The following is a 17,403-nucleotide window of genomic DNA, read 5'->3' as shown; positions in this document are numbered from 1 at the left end:
AGATTCTACTAACAAGAGGAGGCAGATTGTTGTGAGATGGCATCTGCTAGAAATGTCAATATAAAATTATGTAAATGTAAATAACATTATACACATTAATCTGATTATATTCATAAAATTAGGAAAAAAATATATTTAAATGTAGATATTTAAAGGTAATTAAAAATAAAGATGAATTTGAGAGAAGAAAATGGCCGTATATGAGAGGTTGAGAGGAGTAAGGAAAGGAAAAATCATTTAAGTATAATTTATTTGAAAAAATAAGCCTAACAATATAATAAAATGTTGAAGGTCCTAAATATTAAATATGCATACTATACTTCTAGGATTTCTGTGGCTAATAGTCAGTCCAGTTTCACCTGTTCCCAGTTCTTTGCAGTGTTTTACAGCTTCTTGGCCTCTGACAGAATCTTCTAGAAATACATCATGAGAATATTGATGTTTCTTGTCTATGTTCATTGTTGAGAATAGTGTATTTCCTACTGAAATAAAGAGCAACTGCTGTAGAGTCAGGAATGAGCCATGTAAAATAAAAATGTCTGAAAATATGCAGAGACAAGTTGTCAAATTGTACATATTAACCATTTTCAGATATTTCTAAGTCAACCATTCAACAATGAAGTGAAACAACACGACATAAAAATTCATTTCTGGTGCTCTTGGTAAAGAATGGTGAGTGTACAGGGCTAGAGAAATCACTTACACATTAAGAGTGTGTTCTGAACTTGCAGAGGACCCAACTTCAGTTCCCAGTGCCCACAACAGGAGGCTCACAACTGCCTGTGACTCCAGCTCCAGGGGATCCCATCAATGCCCTCTTCTTCTCTTACAAGCACCAGAACTCTCGTGCACACATTCACACATCATTTAATCAGTGTGCACTCTTATACCAGGCTAAAAGTAAACCCACTTTTACCATTGCCTTTTATCATTTACCAAGGACCATAGCTTGGTTTGTGTATTAGGGTAACTGTGGCCTCATAAAATACCATTTTTATATTAGGTGGAATAACTGGAGGGATATTTGCATTAACTCTGCAATTCTGGCAGAATTTTGTGCTAAATCCATTTTTTTTTGCTGAGAATATGTTTTATGGACTGCTGCTTTGATTTCAGTAGGTGTTACAGGTCCACTTAAATTGCTTATCTAATCTTTATTTAATTTTTATCCTTTATAAGTGGTGTGCATAGAGAAAATTATCCATTTCTTCTAGATTTTTCCAATTTGGTGCGGTATAGGTACTTAAAGTATGTCCTTAGGATTCCTTTGATTTAACCTTCTTTATTTTTATATCTCATGTTCATGACTTATTTCTTAATTTAGATATTTTTCCTATGGTTTATTTATGTTGGATAAGGGTTTGTCAATATTGTTTTTCCTGATGAGTAAAATTGCTTTATTGATTCTTTGTATTTATTTTGTTTGTATTGTATTAAATTCAAACATGAGTTTGATTATTTCTTGACCTATCATCCTGCTGGGTATGATTTCTTCTTTTTGTTCTAGAGATTTCTGGTATGCTGTTAACTTCCTTGTATTATACCTCTACAATATTTTATTTGTGTGCTTAATGATCTGACAATAAGTTTGGGTATATCAATTATGTATGTCACTGTGATCTGTAATCATGCTGTTAGCTATCTTTCTAGCACCTATTATCTATCTATCATCTATGAATCTATTATTTATCTACCATATATCTAGTCATCTTTGTATTTTTCTATGTATCTATATGTATGTATGTATCTATCATCTATCTTTCTATAATCTGTATACATAAATATATACAAACACACACGTATTAGCTATCAATCATCTTTTTTTCTATCCTCTTCATTCTATCAATCAAATCATCTGTAGTCATTTATATATTTGTGATTTGTTAAACTATTTTTCTCATCATCTATTTTTACACATCTTTAATCTACTCATTATCTATTTATCTCTGCTTGTCATTCATCTATAATTACTTTAAATTTTTTATTTTTGATTTTTGTAGACAGGTTTTCTCTGTGTAATTTTGGTGCTGTTCTGGATCTTGCTCTGTAGATTAGGCTGGCCTTGAACTCACAGAGATCTGCCTGGCTCTGCTTCCCGAGTGCTGGGATTAAAGGCATGCACCACCACTGCCGGCCTGTCTATGATCTCTTATAAATATCTTTAACTATCATATGTCTTTCTGTATATTCACAACACATTTTTCTTTTCAAAATAAGCACAGTCTTGAGGATTCAAATGTAGTTTTCAGTCTCTCGGTCTCTTCTCACTAATTTTCATTCACCCTGAAACACAGATAGTGTGTCAGTGGTTGAAGAGAGGCAGCCAAACCCCACAGCTCCAGACAGTTACAGTCACATTAGCAGAATGCTAAGGAGAGTAGACTATCCTTGCCTGCCACTAAAATGAGTTAGTCTTCCTGTTAAGAGACAGTCTAGCTTTTGGGGAGCCCTGTCTTCCTTGATAACCCACTTTCATTTAGGACACATTGGGGACACAGGAAGGTTTTTTTGTGGGTTGAAATGCTGATATAGCTGCAGTCCAGTTAGCTTCCTATTTGTGTGCCTTCAAAACCACAGGTAATTGTGAGGTAGTAGGACCCACAGGAGGTGTGAGGTCTCAGTTACTGACCACACTTTTCTAAATTTGTTACTTCAAATGCAAAATAAGCAGTTCTTTTTTGGAATACTTAGCTGGTCTTGTGGGGAATTGCAGAAGAAACAAAGAATCCTTCTGTTTATATTTCCTTCATGAAAGGCGTTTTCCCTAAAACTGTTTAAGGTTGCTAAAATTCCTGTCTCTCTTTTCATCGTAATTTTTTTTTTATATTTTTCCTGACAGCCTATATTAAGCAGCCCAAGTTGTACCAGAATTCAGTCATGAAGCCAAGACTGGCCTCAAACTTGAATTAATTCTCTTCCATCCTACCCAATTCTGGGACTATAGGAGTTCACTACCACACTTGCTTGTAAGCATTTTTGTCTTTATTTTTATTTTTGAAGGAGAAATTTTTGTTTCATTTGCAATTTCACCTTTGTGGATGAATCAAAAGTAATGTCCCTTAAGAGACAGTGGTCACATTGTATTTAAAAATAAAAATCACATCAAGGAATGTCTGTTTATATTCAACTTGTTTACTTTACTCTTAAAACTTTAAGGACTTTCTACTTAGGAAATTATGCCACTCACTATATATTGAGCAGATCTCTTCATACCAATTATAATGAACCAGAAAATTTTGCTCCAGACATGCCAACATGCAAACTCTCTGGTTTATTCAACTCTTAGATATTTGAAGTGATTCTGGATTCTAGCAAGTTGACATTTTAAATTAAAATTCACACTAGCAGATATATCAAGATAATACTGACATTTACAATTGCCTAAAACATTTAGAAACAAGAGCTACTCCTCTCTTGAGAATATTTATGAAGGTCTGTTAGTCATCAGCACACCATGGATACAGTTGTATATTCATGTCTGTTGACCAACTAGGTAGTTTTACAGCTGTGGTGCTTTCATTTGTATAACAGCTTTGTCATGTTCAGAGAGCAGCCTCTGCTGTACTCCTTCCCATCTTCTAACTCTTATGCTCTCTTCAAAGCCTTTTTTTGTGATGATCCCTGAAGTTTGGAAGATGGCCGTTTGTCTCTATATAGTGTTTTAGAACTTCGGGCTGACGTGTCTGAGAAATGCCTGAATTTGTTCTTGGAAGACTTTAGATCACACCCACTGCTCCTGCTGGTTTCCTTTCTAGTTCTAGCTTGGTCTCTCTTCTGCTTTCCTGTTACATGCACTTCTCACCCACCATCCTTTATTCTCCACCCTTTTTATTCTCCTCATCTTCTCTGTCATATCTGCCTCTACAAGTCTCATAGATCATCATAAGAGACAGCAATGTTTCTCTCCTTCTTTCTCTCTGTCACAGACACAAAAACACATACAGTATAATACAAATATATATGTATATATATACTCTCATGTATATATATACATGCCATGAGGAAATGCTATATTTTGTTAGCTAACATAAAAATTAATAATAAATAAAAATAGAAGCATAATTTTTAATTTTATTCAACATAACGAAATATATGTTATTTTATCTTTCTGAAACTTGCTCATTATGATAAACTATGATTTCCAGTTGATTAAATTGTCCTTAAAACTTTCTATTTAATTTTTCATTTTGAATACATGTTAGGAAAACAAAATATTTGTGCCCAATGACCACTAGGGAAGCCAAGAAGTTCAAACATCCATGGTTGTCTTTTCAAAAAACAGATGTGTAGCCTGATTTTTTCCTCGATCTAGAGATTAAAAGTGATCAATAACCTGGTGATCTCTGTTGTCTGAAGGTTCAGATCCTATCAATCTCCTATAAGCAGTTCTAGAAGTAGCTAATAATCTATATAAACACTATTTTCTCTGAAAGGCCAGGCCATATCAAGCTCCAAAATGAGGACTGCAGATGCTTAATAGTCTTTGAATCCTTTACATTATCTGCATAGCCAGGTACTCCCTCAGGCTCCATGCACCAGGAACAGAGTTGGTTAATAGTCCAATGATCACTAAGATATTTGTGTGATAGAGAACACATAAGAGCTTTCCCTAGACCCTTAAATTAATACAGGTAGCCTATCTCTACAGTCTATCTTTGGAACAAATTACATGTACAATGTTTTGACTTTTGATGCCATTATACTTCCTTTTGCATTAGGGACTGCATTATATCGGGATACTTTTTTCCCTTCAAATTGTACTGTTTTAATGTGCTTAAAGAAAACTGTTTGTTTTCAGACTCCAGAAGTTTGCACCAGTCAGGACAACTAAGTCATGCTGAACTGTGTTTCCTTCTCTTCTTTCAATGTTTATTTCTCTGCCACCCACAGCATTTGCAAGGATCCCCACATTTGACAACCAGTGTGAAGGGCTAAGTCCTCAGTGAAGGTTAGAATACGTTTCCATTGTAGCTTGAATCCTAATTGGTATTAAAATAAAGACTCGGAGCCAAATAACAGCCTAGATGCTGAAAGATCAGAGAGACAAAGGAGCTAGCCACTTCATCTCTTATCTTACCAAATCCACAGCCTGGAAAGGGAGTCAAGTTCCTGTCTCCACCCCATCTCATCACTTCCTCTCTCTGCCCAGCCGCATCACTTCCTCTTTCCTTCTCCCATGTGTTAGATTAAATGCATGTGACACCACTGCCTGGCCTCTATGCTTAACTCATGGCTAGCTCTGCTCTCTGATTTCCAGTCAAGCTTTATTTGTTAGAGCACAAAAAAAAATTTACCACATTTCTTTTTGTCTAAATTTTTAAAAAGTAGGGTAAAACTAATATAAGAAAAACTATATACAATAACTACATAACTATATACAATATATACAGGCAATGAGTACATGAAAAATGTCTAGTCCATAAACATTTGACAAATTCAGAGAAAATACTCCATAATCTATCCTATCTTGGTGAGTCCAAAAGTTGTACCTAATTGATTTTCTATCCTAATTTGCATTATCAAAAGTGTCTTTTAATGTCCCTTTATTCTATACACTTTACATGTCTTAGTGAGTTTAATATCTGAATCTGTAACATGGAAAACTATAGTAGAGCTATAAAGTTTTTAATTCCCTCAGAGATTGGAGAAGGAAGTAATATTATCTTAGTATGCAGGGAGTGCAGTCAAGTGACTTCCAAAAATTGTGAGAAATGGAAGAAATGGTGAGCTGCCTAGACAGTCACCCAAAGTTCATCTGTAATGTTGGGGCATCCATCTTTGGACTACAGGCCTAGACTATCTGACTGACTTTTCTGTGAAGCAGATTATTCTGAAGGGCTGTTCTACTTAGTCTTGGCAAAACTTTGGCAGTTGCTTTCTTTTGTGTCCTGCTTGTTCAATTTGGACACAAACTGCCAGCAGTTGAACCAATGCTCTTTCTTACCCAGTGGCTCTCTTTTGCCACAAAGAAAGTAAACTCCTGTGGATTTTCTTCAATTCCCATCATCTTCTCTGATGTAGATTGGTGCTGCCAGGAGCAGACATGTCTCATTGTAAAAAAAGAACCTTCGTTATTAAAATATCTTAAATGTCATATTCTGTAAATCTCTGAAGTGTTTGAAGACAACCTGTCTATCTAAAATGTATCTCTGTTTGACCTTGAAAACATACCATATATGACTACAAGTTTGATTGTAATGAATAACTACTAACTTGCATTTCTTTATATCCTACTTAGTTGCTAATAATAACTTTCAAGGAGTAGAAATTTCTATTACATTGTTAAATGAGTTATATGGGTACAATGCTTGCATAAGAGTAGACATGTTCTAACCAAAATAACCTTAAATTGTTATCAATATACAAAGATCCAAATCCATGTAAAATATTTAGTACTAGTAGTTGCTTTTTTAAATGAAATTCAATAACCTGAATTCTTTTTAATCTTATCATTTTTATATCCCCCTTTTTTTGTTTTCGGAGTAGATTCAAAGAGCTACCCTTCTATCCTGTCATATCGGTATCCTCCATTTTTCATTTCAAAACATGCACCCTGAATCTTATCTTCTTTGTTTAGCTTTTTCCTGTCCATTATCAGTAACAACTTGTAAACAACCACCCTAAACAATGACAAATATCCATAACCTATTGAAAGACCAAAAACCACACAGCCTATTTCTTGGGAATGTTGGGGTTGTGTTCTTAAGATTACTTCCTGCTGTCTGGGTGTGACTGCATCTTTAGGGGATCCTGTAAAGAAATTGGGTTAATTGTCAAGTTCTGGAAGAGCTAGCTGTATCATTTGTTGTCCAGTCTTTTCATAATGGGAAAGCAGACATATTAGCCTGTGAGGCTGGATCATGTCAGCTGGTCATCCTGAAATTGTCCTTTGCAAGTTGCAGTCCAAAGCCGATCTTTAGGTGGTGTTCATCAGCTTAGTGGCATTGTCATAGTCCTGCTAGAATCATTGCTTTGGGGCCTCATCCTTCTTTTGGAGACTTCAGAGATCACATTAGATCATATTAAAATTTTTGAAGGTAGTCTCTCTTCTTCTTTGGAGCTTATTTGTCCAAAGGTCTTTTAATTTCTCAAGATGGTTCTTTTATTTTCCTGGAAAGACAAAAACAAAATTCTGCCCAAGCCCTAACATGGGTGGTTCCCTTTTGGCAAGTTATATCTGCTCAAATGAAGATCACTTTTTAGTGATATAAATTAGTTTAGATTGAACTGTCATGTTGTTTGATGTACTATCATCTCTGCTAATTAAGAGGATTCTCTTGTTCAAATCTAATCATTATCAATTTTTATTTATACTTTCACTTGAAATATTCATTTTGTTTTTGAAAGCTGTTCTATTATTGAGAGCAATATGATGGTTTTTACAGTAGGCATTAGGTTTTTAATTGCTATGAGAAGGAGTTTCCTCCATGATGACAGGAAATGACTGAACCCAATTTGACATGGGGGCTGTGAGAGACCCCTCAAGGCATTTCTGAATGGTGAAGGGTTACTTCGACTGTCCCTCATTGATTTGCATTCAATGGTGCAATGTCTGCCTTTGCCACACCTTATACATGGTCCAGCAGGGAGGGCTATTCTGTTGAGATTATTCTTAGAAAAAAAAACATTTGATTGTAATGAATAACTACTAAGTTGCATTTCTTTATATCCTACTTAGTTGCTAATAATAACTTTCAAGGACTAGAAATTTGCATTGCATTGTTAAATGAGTTGTATGGGTACAATGCTGGACTCCTACCTCACCTTGATGTGCCATGTTTTATTCAAACCAGTGGGAGGCTAGATGGGAAGTCAGAGGGTACTAGGAAGAGAGTAGAAGGGGAAACTGCAGTGGGTAGGAAAAATAATTAAAAAGTTATACCAATAAAATAAAATAAAATAAAATAAAATAAAATAAAATAAAATAAAAGACGGGGCTTCTTATCCCATGGGTCATCATAGGGTATGGAGCACATCATACTTCTTTCTATCTGCACTGAACAAACTAATATCTGAGTCATAAACACATTTGCTTTTGTTAAATCTCTTAAATTTAAAACAGGTTTAGAAAAGATCACCTATTGTGACATGTACTTACTAGTTGTAAATAAATGGATGGATTGACCACAGATTTCTCATTTGATTGAAAACTACTAGTTATGAAAATCAAGTCCAGATATGAGTCACTAGTTGTTAGTATAGATTCACTCTTAATTTTAAGACCTGAATAAGTTTCAATATTTTGCCAAAAATCCTTTGATAAGGGACTTCACTATAATGAAAATCAAGTACTGTGAATGTTTTCCCCACATCAATAATCATAGTTAGATATTATGGTCCCCAAATGATAAATGTAAAACCCGAGTCTCAGAAAATTACCCTGGAGCATACACCTAGAAACATCAGACCTGGGAATCTCGCTTAGGTTCTCAACACTTAGATAAGACTGGGTTGTACTGTGTTGGCTCTATCATGCTCATGCTCTGCCATGTGCAGGAACAAGTTTCTGTCCCACTAGTGAACTCCATAATAACCAGATGGAGACTTAGTAATTATGAAACCTCAGCAGATAGCTTAAGTTTATTTCTAATTAGTTGTCATAGCTTAAATTTACCCATATTTTTAAATCTACATTCTTTTAAGTGGCTTTAGTTTCCCTCATTCTCTGCTCCCTATCCTGCTTTCTCTCTGTCTAGATGGTGACTGTGCCCTTCTTCCCAGTGTTCTCTCAGTCTGGTTCTCCTGCCTAACCTATTTCTGCCTAGCTATTAGACAATTTGCTCTTTATTAAACCAATGAGAGACTTTCACATACACAGGTGCATGGGTGCCCACTCCCACAGAGTCAAATGTGACGGGGTGGGTAGCAAGCAGTAGTCACCTGCAACATCTGTACAGTTAACTCTCAAGGTCTACAGATAGAATTTCCATAGCAGACAGCCCTATTTCCAGACCCCATTGTCCAAGAAGGGCTATTCAAGCTTCCAAAAGAATCTGTGGATCCATGAGTTACAGACAGATAATAGTTCCAAACTGGGTGAAGCACCAGAACCAAAGGTCAACTTAGCTCCATCAACTGGCAAATGACAGAAATATGACATCAAGATCAGCATGTGTTTGATCCCCTGATGGGCAATGATGGAAGTTACTTTAACCCTGTGTGGCTTCTGCAACCATCAATTCCCCAAGCAAAGTAGAAGACTGCAGCGAGGGGCAGTGGAAAACTGACATTCCTGCTCAATTCAGGCAGGTGAGTTCCAGCCACGGAGAACCCAACCTTCTTGCTTCAATTTCAAGTCCATCATGTAAAATGACAGTCTAATCAGAATATACAGGAGCCCATGATTATCTGATGGAACATATGAATGCAGTAAATAATATGACAATCAAAAGATCCGTGTAATAGATTGACTAACATTTATTGATAGATGGATAACTAATATATTATTAATTTTTAGGACAATATTCTTGATGAAGAAACTACTATTCTCATTGTGCTAAATGCACACAGTATTAAACTGGCTCCTATGACTTCCCTTTGGATCCCTATTTTAATGCATCTCTCAAACCTCAGCAGGGAAGTTTATATTTGCAATATATGGTGATCAATACAGGTACCCACAACTAGCTAAAGTGCAGTGCAACATGAATCTTAAATAATCTTATTAATAAAAAACAATCCTGGAGTCAGGTATTGGAGTGAACGCTGGAAGATCAGAGAAGCAGAACAAGCCACTGCTTCCTCACCTCGCCAATTCCTCAGCTGATCTTGTTTCCTCAGATTGGAAGTTTCTGAGTCCTTATCCCAGTGAATCTCAGCTGAACTGCTGCTCAAAGCCTATAAGCTTAACCAGCTCTAGTTCCTGGTCCTCATGCCTTATATGCCTTTCTGCTTTCTGCCATCACTTCCTAGGATTAAAAGCTGTTACCAGTCCTGTCTGTTTCCAGTGTGGCCTTGAACTCACAGAGATCCAGTCAGATCCCTGCCTCCAGAATGCCAGGATTAAAGGTATGGGTGCCACCATTTTTGGGCCTCTGTATCTAGTGGCTGTTCCTTTCTCTGACCCCAGATGCGTTTATTAGCTACCAAGTCCCAAATTCCATGTTTTTTTACAAAAGGTTTTCAGTTAAAATATAAATCATTCCCTTTCCCCTCCCTTTCCTCTCTCCAGTCCCTCCCAGAAACCCTTCCTCCAAGATTTCTCATATCCTCACACCACTCTTAAATTGATAGTCACTTTTTCCCTGAAAATTATTGTTACATATATGTCTAAAGCTATGTACATTCACTTATATATGTACACATGTCATATATACACATACATATATACATACATGTACACATATACACATCACATATGAATATACACATATATAAATGTAACACACACACAAATATATGTTTAATTCCACACACGTGACTTTAGGATTCACAGCAGTCCTTTGTAGCTCCCAATGCTACTTTCTCTCTATCATCAATTGGAGGATTCTGAGACATGGTTTCAATATTTCATTAGTCACAAGATATGACATATATATGGAGTTCTCTTACCTGTGACAAGAATGTACAAGGGGTCACTTGGGGTTGACCACACATGACAAGAGTTCCTGAAAGAGCCATAGCATCTATAGTTCCCTGCATTGAACACAGGACCAAGATGGAAGTTGGCCTGGAATGTCCAATTGTGGTTCAGGATTGAAGGCAGCCCATGTTCCTTGGGTACCCCTTCCCAGGACAGATGGAACATGTCAAACTGAAGGTCAGAGACACAGGACAAAGTCATGATCTCTCCTGACATCACCACAGGACCCATCAGGGCTGACAGAGAAGGTTTCTTGTATAAACCTGAGAGAAAAGAGGAAGAGACAGTTCGATAGTTACCAGCGTTCATTCACTCCTGAGTGTCTCCCCTACCAGCTTCTATTTTTTGTTTTCTCTCTGCCTCTTACCATCTAGGCCTCTCTATTTCTCCATTTCTCCTCTCCTCTCTTTCTCTCATTTTCTCTATTTTTATGTTACCATCTTTAGTCTATGACCTCATTCTGGACTCAAATATTTTATGCCAACTTTTGCTTATTAACATTTTCTGCCTGTGTTTGCATTGGTTCATTCCATCTGTCTTTTTAAAGTTTGTTTTTATGAGCATAATCAATTTTATCTAGCAATAATCTTTATTATGAAATATTCATATGCATGCAAAATATATTTTTATGCTTGTTTGAAAATATTTCTTAATTTTTGAAATTGAACTATATCATTTAATGTATTTATATCATTTAATGTTTTTAAAAGTTGTTGTTACATATAATTATAGATTTATACTATTAACAATATTAATGTTATTATTCTTTCTTGCCCCTCAACTTCCACTAATCACATTCTTTTTTCTTTTTTCTTTTGATTTTTTTCGAGACAGGGTTTCTCTGTGTAGCTTTGTGCCTTTCTTGGAACTCGTTTTGGAGACCAGGCTGACCTCGAACTCACAGACATCCGCCTGCCTCTGCCTTCCGAGTGCTGGGATTAAAGGCATGTGCCACCACCGCCCGGGCTCACATTCTTTTTTCTAATTGGTCTTCTCTATACTTTCATTTTTTTCCCAATTGTTTTACAAGTCAATGGGTTCAACTAGAGTTACTCATGATTTTGTTTTAATTACCATACCAAGTAACAGTCTTCATTATAACATCCTCATACAGCTCCTTTTGTACATTTTCTTCCCTCTCCCCCCCTTGTACAGCATTTCTGATCTCTTTACTCCCCCCATTTCGTCCTCCATGTCATATGTCTTTCATTTCTTTCCCACCCCTTTCTATTAAATTTTTCTTCCTCTCATGGTCACTTGCTAATTTCATGACCTTTAACTTTGCCATCCTATGTATAATTAAAATCTAGAATCTAATATCATTCTGTTTTTCATTCTTGTATCATTTACATATCTGTGTTAATTAATCTCTCTTTTCAAAGTACATAATAGTCCATAAATATCTATATTTCTCTTGAACAATGACCATGGTGATCTTTTCCCTCTTGTTCCTCTTAGTGTGTGTACTGCTCAAGTGTGGTAAGTCATCTGCTTCCCAAACACTTAATTCAGAATTTGTTTTTTGATTCTAACTTTATAAGACTTCTACCAAGAGAACCACATATATCATGTGTCTGACAAGTACTGTCTTGAAATATTTAATATCTGCTATAATTTTTTCATCTCTACTATCAAAGTTTCCATGCAGGCTTCTGTCTTTTTGTAGATTTTCTCTTAGCACACATTCCATGTTTACTAATTCTCAGCGATTCATGGGTTCCACCTGTGTGAAGGCTTAAAGACTCATTAAGAACCAGTCCAATTAAGTATTTGGACTCAGGTCTGACACATGATCTGTCTGGCTCTTTTGGTAGACTTCTTATAGAGGTAGAAGTCAATGATTTTCTGAATGTCAGGAGAGAGACTTCATTCTCTCTGGTTCATATAATGCTCACCTAATTGTCATTTTCTGTTTATATCTACTTTGTACCTCCCTGTATCTGTGCTTTATGTTATAACCAAGGGTCTCTTCTTGTATATTTCTTTTCATTGTCTATGCCAGTAAAACATTTAACAAGGTTGCCTTTATATAAATTATTTACACTCCTTTTTCTGGTGACCTTGCACAGTTTGTAGTGTATAGAATATTTTTCTGTATCACAAAGAGAATGATGAACAGGTAACATGCTCTTACCTGTGATCTTTATGTCAATGGGGTCACTGGATTCAGACCACTCATATGGAGAGTGATTGAAGGAACCATAGCATGTGTATGTCCCAGCATCATCAGGTGTCACAGGACCTATTGAGAAGTTGGCGTGGGAACCTCCATGAAAAAGTTCTGCAGAAAGCTCGAAAGAGTCTTTGATTGTTCCAGTTTTATGTGAAGTCAAAATGAAGGTTTCAAACATAATCTCTGAACGACACTCCAGTGTCACCTTCTCTCCTAAATCCACCAGGGGAGGTTGTAAGGCCACGAGGAAAGGCTTCCTGTAGACTCCTAAGAATAAAAAATTTGTATGAACCTGGTCAAAATCTCTATGTCTTTGAAGACCTGTGGTTCCCGCTCAATTGGTCTGTGCTCCCTGTTAGTACTCCAGTTTACTTGTTTTTGTCTACTTCTACTCTGCACACAGACTCCTCCATCTTTGTGTCCATTTCCCACTTATTTGAGTCTAGGATTAGTACAATATCTTCCCACTGGCTTGTGATGACAATGTGTCTTTTGAGTACTACTTCCATAGACCCTATTGTTTTTTCTAAGCCTGGAAAGTGCAGGAAATATCGCAAGCTTCACACCAGGCTGCTTTATGTGTCTTCTTTATGCAACTTTGGATTAAGTATAAACCTTGGCAGGATAAAGGAATTAGTATTGAACATAGTTATGAGGGAATGACTTCTAGCTCTCACTGTGGTTCAAACCCCTATAAGGCTTTCCTGATCCAGGATCATGAACATTGTTTACTCTAACACGTTGATGAATTAGCATCCTGACCTTACTGCTCTCAGAGCATCCCTTTCCTCCATCTTAATTTGCCCTTGGCATGAGTTCCTATATTATTTTCCAGTTGCTAACATAACAAATTACAACAAATTTGATTCTTAAACAGAATACAATTATTGTGCAGATAAGAATTCTGAAAAGCTCAAATGGCACAAATCAGGTTTCTTCAGAGATAGTATCTACTGAAATCCCTAGGAAAGTGTTTGTTTTTACCTTCCAGCTTCTAGAGCCTCATGCATTCCTTGGCACCTGGACCCTTCATCCATGTTTAGAGTTAGCGACAGGGTGTCTCCTTCATGATGATTTCTTTGGCCCACAACTGAATTTTTCCTTTTTTGTTACATCAACCCTTGTAGTTCTACCACCTGAAATAATTCTGGATATTCTTGCATCCTGATATCAATTGTTAAAAATCTGAGTTCCATCCTCCAGCACAATTTTCTTTGACTTATTTAACACACAGGAAACCTTAGGGACTAAAAATACGTATGACCTTGTATATTTTATTATGCCCAGAACATTATCTATTTTTCTGTGTTGAATACTCCTTTATAAGTCCAAACCTCTTAGTAACACTGTTTCTGAAAATTCCAGGGTTGGGAGATTTGGGGAAATGAAAGGCATTCAAAACATCATCTCAAACCTGAAATTATGATCTTCACAGGGTCACTGTTGGCTGAAATTTTAATAGGGTAATTATCATTGAAACCATAGCATCTGTATGTCCCTGCATGTTCTGATGTCACAGGTCCAAAGACAAATTTCTTCTGGAATGGTCTTCCCTGGATGTGAGGGATAGGATTACCAAGTTCTTTGTACAACTTGAATGTGTAATAGTCACTAGGAGATTCACATCGAAGTTCCACATGCTGTCCCAAAGGAACAACATGGCTTGGCCAGGCTGAGAGTGAAGGCTTGTCATGATATCCTGCAGAGGGGTGCACAGAGAAAATATTTAATGTTGCTCCTTCTTCCCTGAGAGCTAAATCTCCAATTTTTCTCTTCTTTGATTTACTTTGAATAACACTTTTCTCTGATTTGATACATCCCTTCTTCAATGTAAGAGGCTGAGATGTTCAGGAGATTAAGAAAGTAAACAAACTATCTATGTCATGGAAAGGTGAAACATTCAAGAATCATCAGTGGCCATTCCTAATTCTATAGAAAGAGTGAGACCCTGGACCAGCTGAGCTCTGAGTGCTAATGTCTAAGACCTGTTGGGCTGCCTGCAAGTTGTTCACTGAGCTTCAGAGTTTTGGCTTCATGATAATCACTCATATTAGGGTGTGATTTAAGTGAGGTTTGAATCACCCTTGCTTCTGTTAGTAACCCCTAATCCACATTGCTATTAGTAACACAGTAAACCCATAGATTCACAGAGTTATGCTTTGGTGCAATCACTGTTTGTTCTGCCATGGATTTCTCTCATGAGTTGAGTAGATTTGTATGTGTTGTACACAGAGGGCCATTTTGAAGTGATGGGTGTGAGAGACTATAGATTTTAGAATAGTTATGGTCCCTATAGACTCTTCTGTTTAATTGCACGGCACATAGGTAATATCACTAATAGGAGGTATGGCCTCATAGGAGTAGGTGTGGCCTTGGTGGAGGAAGTGTGTCATTTTGGAGGCACGTTTTGTGGACTCTTATGCTCAAGCTATTAACAGTGTGAAACACAGTCTCAGTCTGCTGCTAGTGGATCAAAATGAAGAAATCTCTGCTCCTTCTCAAGCATCATCGTCATGACTGCCTACACACTGCTAGGTTTTCTACCATTATTTTAATGGACTAAAACTCTAAACTATAAGTTAAGCCCAATCAGATGTTTCCCTTTATAAGAATTTCCATTGTCATTTTGTCTCTTTACATCAATAGAAACCCTAAGACAAAAGACTGCACGTGTTATCCAACATACCATATATATGATATATCTTTCATGTTAAGATATTGTAACTGAGGATTTTGTTTTTTTTTATTATTATTATTATTATTTTACAACACCATTCAGTTCAACATAATAGCCACAGAATCCCCTGTTCTCCCCCTCTCGCCCACCCCTCCCCCCAGCCCACCCCCCATTCCCACCTCCTCCAGATCAAGGTCTCCCCCGAGGACCGGGGTTGACCTGGTAGACTCAGTCCAGGCAGGTCCATTCCCCCCTCCCAGACCGAGCCAAGTGTCCCTGCATAAGTCCCAGGATTCAAACAGCCAACTCATGCAACGAGCCCAGGACCTGGCACCAATGCACAGCTGCCTCCCATAACAGATCAAGCCAACTGACTGTCTCACCCGTTCAGGTGGCCTGATGCAGTTGGGGGCCCCTCAGCCTTTGGTTCATAGATCCTGTGCTTCCATTCATTTGGTTATTTATCCCGGTGCTTTATCCAACCTTGGCTTCAACAATTCTCGCTCATATAAATCCTCTTCATACTCACTAATTAGACTCCCAGTGCTCCACCAGGGGCCCAGCCGTGGATGTCTGCCTTCAGATTCCTCAGTCCTTGGATGGGGTTTATGGCATCACTATTTGGGTGTCTGGCCATTCCATCACCAGAGTAGGTCAGTTCCTGCCGTCTCGCGACCATTGCCAGCAGTCTTTTGAGGGGGTATCTTTGTGGATCTCCGTGGGCCTCCCTAGCTCTCTGCTTCCTCCCCTTCTCACCTTCCCATGTGGTCTTCATTTACCATGGTCTCCTATTCCTTGTTCTCCCTCTCTTTTCTTGATCCAGCTAGGATCTCCCACTCTTTCCCTCGACTGTCGCCCTTCATTGTTCCCACTCATGACCATGCAAATCAAGACAACTCATGACCATGCAAATCAAGACAACTCTGAGATACCACCTTACGCCTGTCAGAGTGGCTAAGATCAAAAACACTGAAGACACTTTATGCTGGAGAGGATGTGGAACTAGGGGAACTCTCCTCCACTGCTGGTGGGAATGCAAGCTTGTACAACCACTTTGGAAATCAATATGGCGCTTTCTTAGAAAATTGGGAATCAATCTCCCCCAAGATCCAGCTATACCACTCCTGGGCATATACCCAAGAAATGCTCAATCATACCACAAGAGCACTTGCTCAGCTATGTTCATATCAGCATTGTTTGTAATAGCCAAAACCTGGAAACAACCTAGATGCCCTTCAACTGAAGAATGGATAAATAAATTGTGGCACATATACACAATGGAATACTACTCAGCAGAGAAAAACAACGACATTACACGGTTTGCAGGCAAATGGATGGATCTAGAAAAAATCATCCTGAGTGAGGTAACCCAGACTCAGAAAGACAAATATGGTATGTACTCACTCATAGGAAGATGCTAGATGTGGAACAAGGATGACTAGACTGCTACTCACATCACCAGTGAGGCTACCTGGAAAACGGGACCCCAAAAAAGACACGGAGAAATGGACAAGATCTACATGAATAGCCTGGTCATGAGTGGTAACTGAGGATTTTGAATTTGGAATCATGAAGTAAATTTCATCATGAAAACATTATAATTAAAAAAATTACACCAGATGTGTAGAAGGAAAGGTTAATGTGATTGAGATGATAGATCACAATTGATGCCACAAAGGGAGCAGAAAATGACAGTTCTAGATTCAACAACTCCATAAATCTAACAATATTGAGATGAGAATTATATCATGAATATTCCAAAACTCATGGATGATGGAGAGATAGCAGCCAGGACCACATGATTGAGAAGATCTAGAACAATGATGCGGAATGAGTCTTTTGAACCACTTTGCCCGTTATGTACTTTTGTAAAAAATTTTATTTGCAGAGTTTATACAGGTTCATGTTTCTACACTCAGGTGATAAGCTAGAGGCTGATAGATTTTTCCTTCTTCATTTCAAGATTCCTTA

At 37.5% G+C, this 17,403-nt stretch overlaps 1 protein-coding gene across 1 annotated transcript in view; it reads right to left on the bottom strand.

Moving 5' to 3' along the window:
• LOC102916820 (killer cell immunoglobulin-like receptor 3DS1) overlaps nucleotides 1–14,804 on the bottom strand; it is a 31,684-nt gene extending 16,880 nt beyond the window's left edge. Inside the window, exons 1-4 of the mRNA XM_076564163.1 lie at nucleotides 14,741–14,804; nucleotides 14,170–14,454; nucleotides 12,717–13,022; nucleotides 10,552–10,845 (exon numbers count right to left, since the gene is read on the bottom strand). Of these exons, the coding sequence (XP_076420278.1) occupies nucleotides 10,552–10,845; nucleotides 12,717–13,022; nucleotides 14,170–14,454; nucleotides 14,741–14,804 (949 nt within the window). The remainder of the gene's footprint in view (nucleotides 1–10,551; nucleotides 10,846–12,716; nucleotides 13,023–14,169; nucleotides 14,455–14,740) is intronic.
• Between the last annotated feature and the right edge of the window lie 2,599 nt (nucleotides 14,805–17,403).

The sequence above is a fragment of the Peromyscus maniculatus genome, chromosome 1, assembly GCF_049852395.1.
Source record: "Peromyscus maniculatus bairdii isolate BWxNUB_F1_BW_parent chromosome 1, HU_Pman_BW_mat_3.1, whole genome shotgun sequence".
In the NCBI taxonomy this organism is placed as follows: Eukaryota; Metazoa; Chordata; class Mammalia; order Rodentia; family Cricetidae; genus Peromyscus; species Peromyscus maniculatus.
Note: the sequence above shows the minus strand (reverse complement) of the source record. Positions and strands in the feature narration are given on the sequence as shown.